Genomic DNA, 7,544 nt, shown 5'->3' on the forward strand with positions numbered 1-7,544 from the left:
GGTTCACGCCATTCTCCTGCCTCAGCCTCCTGAGTAGCTAGGAATACAGGCGCCTGCCACTACGCCCGGCTAATTTTTTGTATTTTGGGGTTTCATCATGTTAGCCAGGATGGTCTCGATCTCCTGACCTCATGATCCGCCTGCCTCGGTCTCCCAAAGTGCTGGGATTACAGGCGTGAGCCACAGTGCCTATTTCTTCTTTTTCCCAGTAACTAAGCATGCCCTCAAATGGTTCAAAACCCTAAAAGATATTTATTGTCTGATTCACATCAAGAGGGTGGAGAGTCATTTTGGGAGCTCTGAGGGAGCCTGAGAATCTGCTCAGTGTTCCCGGTGCCCCCTTGTCTACATGGCTGAAGGATACATGGTAATGACTTGCAGGGAGAAGAGGCCTCTGAAGGCTTGAGTCCCTGCTGGCCCCCCGGAGTCCAGCTCACATTTATCTTCGCCACTGCCCTCTACTCCGTGACGTTGTATAATCCTTGAATAACCCCACACGTAATCCCCTCTGATAAGAGGAATTGCTCAACATGTTCAACTGCCCCGTGGTTCTATACTGCCCCACCCATGTCCAACCTAAAGGCAGAGACAGAAGGGGGCTGTTAGCCACAGGTCAGCTCTGCCTCAAAGGTACATTGCCCTCCCAAGCCGGCCCAGCATGGCTCAGCTTCCTCATGGGCTCTCTGTTCTATTGGAAATGCTGGGTTTAAACTGTCATGTGGCAGTGTTGGAGCAGCTTTTTCCCTACAGGTCTGTGAAATCAAGCCCAACTCGGGGTTTTATTTTTCTCTTTATTTATTTTTATGAAAGCCTTAAAATTTTTATAAAAGCCTTATCTCAATAGAGATATAACTCACATACCATAAAATTCACCCTTTAAAGTATCCAAGTCCATGATTTTTAAATACACTCCCAGTGTTATGCAACCATCACTTCTATCTGATTCTAGAACATTTTCATCGCCTCAGAAGCCGCTGCCCATTAGGAGTCACTCCTCTTTTCCCCATCCCCAGCCCCTGTCAACCACGAGTCTTTCTGTCTCTGTGGATTTGCCTTTTCTGGACCTTGTGTCTAAGTGGAAGCATACGGCGTGTGCTCCTTTGTGTCTGTCTTCTTCCAGCATCATGTCTGCAAGGCTCATCCATGCTGTAGCATTCATCAGCACTTCATTTCTTTCTGTTGTCAAATAACCTTCCATTGTACAGATTTACCACATTTTGTTTATCCATCTATTGGTGGACATTTGGTTGTTTCTCTTGTTAACTATTATGACTAATGCTGCTATGAACATTTGTGTATGAGTGTTTATGTGGACATATGTATTCATTTCTTTTGTGTATATTACTCCCTTTAATATTTAAAAACTGCTTCTCCTCAGAGAATCTGCTGGTCACGTGGAAGCAAGTGGGGCTGGAACTGAAGCCGCATTCCTCAGCTGAGTGCAACTTCTGCAGGAGGCCACTGCATTTTGAAGTGATGAGTGAAAGAGAGAAGTCCTATTTCTCAGGCTTGAGCAAGTTGGTATCTGCTCAGGCCTGAGCATGACCTCAATTATTCCACTTAACCCCAGGCCATTATCATATCCAGATAGTCTTCAGAGTTGTCTTTATATGTGAATTAAGTTATATTAAATTTTAATCTATAGTAAAAACATAGTCCTGGAAATAAATTCTTGTTTAAGTGGTGGCTCTTTCTGCTATTGGCTACTGAATAAAATTCTTCATTGACTGGACACAGTGGCTCACACCTGTAATCACAACACTTGGGAGGCCAAAGCAAGAAGATCACTTGAGGCCAGGAGTTTAAAGCTGCAGTAAGCCATGATTGCTGCACTGCACTCCAGCCTGGGTGACAGAGCAAGACTGCCTCTAAAATAAAAAGTAATAATTGTCATCATCCCTTTAAGTTCAGTCTGTATTCTAGGAATGAATAAACTGAATAAAGTACTGGAGCTCTGGTAATGGCTTCAGAGCAGGAGAGGCAGAACCTCCCACAGCTTGAACCCTGCTACCTCCTTAATGCCTACTGTATCCAGTGGCTGACCCAGCTGCACCCGGCAACTGAACAGTTTTGAAAGGGTGACACCACCTTGGCGGCCGGTTTCACTTTAAACTTCTCACTTCATATCTTCAGTGAACAGTGCTGCCTCGCAGTCCTGCTACAGCTGCCTCCCCTTGACTTTCCCTTTTAGCTACTGCCTTGACCCCATTTTTCCCTGTGAAAGTCTGGGCATCAGAAGACTGGCTTGTCTGTCACCACCCCATCCTCCAGCCTGTCAGCTTCCTGCGTCTGTAGTTGTGTCCCATCCAGCAAAAGCGGAGGGGTTTGTGCTCCTCACCCTGCCTCTCTCCATTTGTCTTTCAGGTCCTGTTGCTTCTTGCACAGTCCTACAACCATCTCTTTGCTGCGGAATTTCTCCCCCTCTGCTGGTTCATTCTCCTTGGCCAGCAGAGGCTTTGTCCCCCTTCTGAAAAATAAGCTTGTTCTGTCTAGAACCTCTTCTTGTTCCCCTTGCCTCTCTGTGCTGCCCCTATTCTGGGCAGTCACCCTTTCATCCCTGTTCTCTAGGAAGGCTGCTCATTTCTCACATCTGTCTCTCATCTTGCCAAGTCCAGTGGCCAGTTCTGTCTTCCTTTATTGGATCTCAGTGATATTTGCAGTGGTTGTCCTTGGCCTTTTTGAAGCTTCTCCTCTAAGCTGTGCAACTAACCTCTGCTGATTGTTTTCCCCCTACCTCATGAGCTGCTCCTTGCTCCATTTGGCTGGGTCTGCCTGTGAATGTTGATGGCCCCACGAGGCTGGTCTCTTAACTGTACTCAACTCCCCACCCAGCCCTGGGCTTTTTTTTTTTTTTGAGACGGAGTCTCGTTCTGTCGCCCAGGCTGGAGTGCAGTAGCCAGATCTCGGCTCACTGCAAGCTCTGCCTCCCGGGTTTACGCCATTCTCCTGCTTCAGCCTCCTGAGTAGCTGGGACTACAGGCCTCCGCCACCTCGCCCGGCTAGTTTTTTTGTATTTCTTAGTAGAGACGGGGTTTCACCATGTTAGCCAGGATGGTCTCGATCTCCTGACCTTGTGATCCGCCCGTCTTGGCCTCCTAAAGTGCTGGGATTACAGGCTTGAGCCACCGCACCTGGCCCAGCCCTGGGCTTTAAGCTGCATCTGTGCACTGCCATCTATGCCTGGGTGTCAAACAGGCACCTCCAACCACACAGGCACGGAGGACACCCCGGGTCTGCTGCCCCTCCTTGTCTGGTCTTCTCCTTGCCTTATCTGCCCAAACACCAGACCTCTCCTGTGGGAAATCAACCCTTTCCCTCCCATGCACACTACTGGCAAGTCCTCTACTAGCAAGTTCCACCTCTGAAGTGAATCTCAGGCCAGGTCACATCTCATCCCCTCCTCTGCCACCATCCTCGTCATGCCTCCATATGGCATCTGCCCGACTCACCCCAAGAGCAGCCTGAAAGATCTTTTAAAAATAAAATCAGATCATGTCCCTACCCGGCAGAAAACTTTCCTGGGTCTTCCAGTCACACTCAGATTAATTCAGGCTGGGCATGGTGGCTGATACCTGTAATCCCAGCACTTTGGGAGGCTGAGGTGGGAGAATTGGTTGAGCCCAGGAGTTTGTGAGAGTAGCCTGGGCAACAATGGGAAATCCCATCTCTACAAATAATTTAAAAATTAGCCAGGTGTGGTGGTGCACACCTGTAGTCCAGCTGCTCGGGAGGCTGAGGTGGGAGGATCGTTTGAGCCCGGGAAGTCGAGGCTGCAGTGAGCTGAGACTGCACCACTGCACTCGTGCCTGGGAGAGCAAGACCCTGACTCAAAAACCCTAGGCCAGGCACAGTAGCTCACACCTGTAAGTAATCCCAGCACTTTGGGAGGGCAAGGCGGGTGAATCACTTGAGGTCAGGAGTTTGAGACCAGCCTGGCCAACATGGTGAAACCCTGTCTCTACTAAAAATACAAAAAATTTGCCAGGCGTGGTGGCACGCACCTGTAATCCCAGCTACTCAGGAGGCTGAGGCAGGAGAATTGCTTGAACCCAGGAGGCGGAGGTTGCAGTGAGCCAAGATCATAGCACTGCACTCCAGCCTGGGTGATAGAGTGAGACTCCATCTCAAAACAAAACCCTAAACTCCTCACACAGGCTGGCAAAGTTGGGATCAAGGTCCCATCCAGTTCTCCAGACCCATCTCCCATCCTACCCTCGTTTGTTCACTGTGGGCCTCAAATACCTAGGTTCTGTGCAACTTCCAGGCCCTGGTGTAAGCCATTCTTTCTCTGCCAGGATGCTTCTCCCCTGGATCATGGTGTGGCTGCCTCTCTTCACTCAGACAAGGGTCCCCAAGGAGACCCCCATTGAGCATGCCGGCTAAGGCAGACTGTCTTGCAGTCTCACCATTGCTTGGTCTCTGACATGATGCCCTTCAGAGCTCTGGTCACCACCCACAATGACTTTTCCCCTGCTGGCCATTTGCCCTGTTGTAATGTCATCTGCCTGACGACAGGTGCCCGTCTTCTCACTTCCGTGTCCTCAAAGTCCAGCACGGTGCCTGATACATAGTGGGTGCTAAACATATGTATACTGAATGAATGAAAAAGAAACCCAATGGCAACAGGTCAAGTTCACTAGAAAGAGAGTTGAAGCAAAACCAAGCAGCTGGAGTTGAGCAGAGTCCTTTGACCTCGCCTCCCTTCTCATAGCTCTAGAAACGGCAGCTATGTTTTCTCCTCTCTGGACAGAGTTGGGCTGGCTGCCCGGAAGCTGGCAGTGGGCCTGGGGCACACACCCTCAGAGCTCCGCTGAGTCACAGTCCCATCAGATAAAACCATACACCTAGTCAGGCTACAGGGCTTGATGGAAACCACATCACCACCGAATCATGATTCGGTTCCTTCCTGCTCAGGAAACGGGCCTCGCTCAGCATTCCCTGCTCTGCTGCTTCGCAGGAGCTTTCAGGGCTTTCTATGGTCCCTCTCATTTCCACGCCCAGGACCCCATCACCTCCCTTCCTTCAAATGGGATTGTTTTCCTCCAGCTGGGGTAATGTTGCTACCTGAATGCTTAGGAAGAGCCACTCCTCCTTTGTAAGACCCAGAAGCAAGGCACTCAGGCGCATGTGCCCCTCCCTGCTTCTTGGGGTTATGAGAACAAAGGACCAGGTGACCTGCAGGAAGTAGGCGGGATTCGTGAACTGCTTAAAAATGGGGGTTTGGGCCGGGCTCCATGGCTCAAGCCTGTAATCCCAAAATTCTGGGAGGCCAAAGCAGGTGGATCACTTGAGGTCAGGAGTTCGAAACCAGCCTGGGCAACATGATGAAACCCCATCTCTACTAAAAATACAATAAATTAGTCAGGAGTGGTGGTGCATACTTTTATCCCAGCTACTTGGGAGGCTGAGGCAGGAGAATCACTTGAACCCAGGAGGCAGAGGTTGCAGTGAGCCAAGATCACACCACTGCATTCCAGCCTGGGCAACAGAGCGAGACTCCGTCTTAAAAAAAAAAAAAAAAAAGAAGTTTGGCTTTTGCAAGCAACTCTCACGTGAAACTACGATGTCATGAAAGTTCTCTAAGGATATTTAGAAGCTGACGGCATTAAATAAGGTGTCCTAAAGGGAAAAGGGCAAACTGTATTTGAAATCTTAGTGAACAGACATTCCTCACCTTGAAGTTTTCCTCCTATCAGGTTGCCTGAGTCTCCTGCCTGCTCCTCTACTTTCTCGTCTTAGGGAGCACTCTCTGCCCTGGTCCTGCTCCCATAGAAAGCTGTTGCCCCAGCTTCATGTGCCTCTGATACAACCATATCTGAACCCTGTCAGTGCTCTGGGAGGGGGCCCTGGCCCAGAGGATCATTGGGTGGAGACAGAAACACTGAAGCCGCATCAGTTGAGGGTCCTGCGTGTAAATCCCATCACCTAATAATAACTGAGGCCCTACTCAGTGTTTCAGACCCTTACCATATTATGCGAATCCCTCCAACGTCCTGCAGAGTAGCGCTGCTCATTCCCATTTATAGAACAAGCAAGCTGAGGCTCCAGAAGGGGAGGTCATCTGCCCGAGACAACCCAAATGGCAGAACTGGCAGGCAAGCCCAGGCAATCTGGTCTGAGTCCTGTCTCTTTCCTGGCCATGCTGATGGGCAAAGATGGCTGCTGCATGGAGGAGAGCCTGGAGCCATCTCTGAGCACCCTTCCTGATTACAGTACAGAGGGCGCTGCCTTCTACCCAGCCCCACTCTGGTCCAGCTCCAACCACTTCCTGAAGGACCTCAGATAGTGGTGCTTGGCTTCTCTGATCATGTAGACAGCACAGAGCCAAGTGCCACAGACCCCCCCAACTCACTTGAGCCGAGCCCAACAGCCCCCCACCATGGCCCGTGCGCTTCCTCTCCAAATGCTCTCCTGAATCTCCAGCCCCAAAAGCATCAGGACTGTGAAGGTGGGCGGGGAGTGGGGAGATGGAAGGTCCACCAGGAACTGCCGGAGGGTAGGTCTGGCAATCCCAAGAGAGGCAGGTTTGCCTTGCCTCTCGCATGCAAAATACAGTTCCCTGAATGGGACTCTGTTTCCAGCTCCCTGTCCCTGCCCCTGATTGTGGCCAGAATAGTCTCAGAGCCACTCAACAGGGGACTCCCCTAGACTCCAGCCTGGGGAAAAGGACTGTTGTTTTCTTTTCTCTGCAGGCAGCCAAGGAAGGATGACAGGTTGGGTCAGAGCCCACGTGGGGCACGGGGCTTCCGATTGGTAGGTCAGAGACCTTCCTTCTTTCAGATGAGCAGACAACAGGGAACTCCAGCCCACTACAGGAGCCCCTGTACCCAAGTCAGAAAGAAGACGGCAGCCTACACTTCCCCACAGCCATGTCCTGGGGAGTGGGGCAAAAGCAAGCCTCCAAGGGCTGCCTATGACCAGCCCACCAAGTTAGCTGTCTGCTGCCAGCTCCAGCTCTCCCCTCCAGAGGCCCTGAGTGGACAAGCAGATCTCAAACCGGCCTGGGCCGGCCAAACTGGGCTCCAGCTCTGACCTGTCAGCCTGCATATTTCTCCCCTGCTCCTCAAAGGGCAGGTTTGGCTGCGGTAATGGTGTAGGCTGCCTGTCCAAGAGAAGGCCCCTCAGGGGCTCCAGGCCTGACGCTCCTCATGGCTCCACAGAGTGTGGAGGAGACCCTGCTGAGGACAGACCCTGACCTCTCCAAACACTGGTCATCAGGGCTCCCAGCTCTATCCTGAAATGTACACTATCAAATATAGAGGCTCATACCTGTAATCCCAGCACTTCGGGAGGCTGAGGCCGGAGGATTGCTTGAGCCCAGGAGCTTAAGACCAGCCTGGGCAACATGGTGAAACCCCGTCTCTACTAAAAATATAAAAATTACCTGGGTGTGGTGACACATGCCTGTAGTCTCAGCTACATGGAAGGGCGAGGTGGAGCACCTGGGCCCAGAAGGTTGTGGCTGCAGTGAGCTGTGATCCCACCATTGCACTGCATTCCAGCCTGGGTGACACAGCAAGACAGTGGCTAAAAAAAAAAAAAAA

At 51.0% G+C, this 7,544-nt stretch overlaps 1 protein-coding gene across 1 annotated transcript in view; it reads left to right on the forward strand.

Moving 5' to 3' along the window:
• Nucleotides 1-1,669, forward strand: part of ALAS1 (5'-aminolevulinate synthase 1) — a 16,701-nt gene extending 15,032 nt beyond the window's left edge. The window contains exon 11 of the mRNA XM_011958876.1: nucleotides 1,342-1,669. Coding sequence (XP_011814266.1) covers nucleotides 1,342-1,539 — 198 coding nt within the window. The 3' untranslated portion in view covers nucleotides 1,540-1,669. The remainder of the gene's footprint in view (nucleotides 1-1,341) is intronic.
• The last annotated feature ends 5,875 nt before the right edge of the window (nucleotides 1,670-7,544 follow it).

The sequence above is a fragment of the Colobus angolensis genome, unplaced genomic scaffold (assembly GCF_000951035.1).
Source record: "Colobus angolensis palliatus isolate OR3802 unplaced genomic scaffold, Cang.pa_1.0 Scaffold477, whole genome shotgun sequence".
NCBI lineage: Eukaryota > Metazoa > Chordata > Mammalia > Primates > Cercopithecidae > Colobus > Colobus angolensis.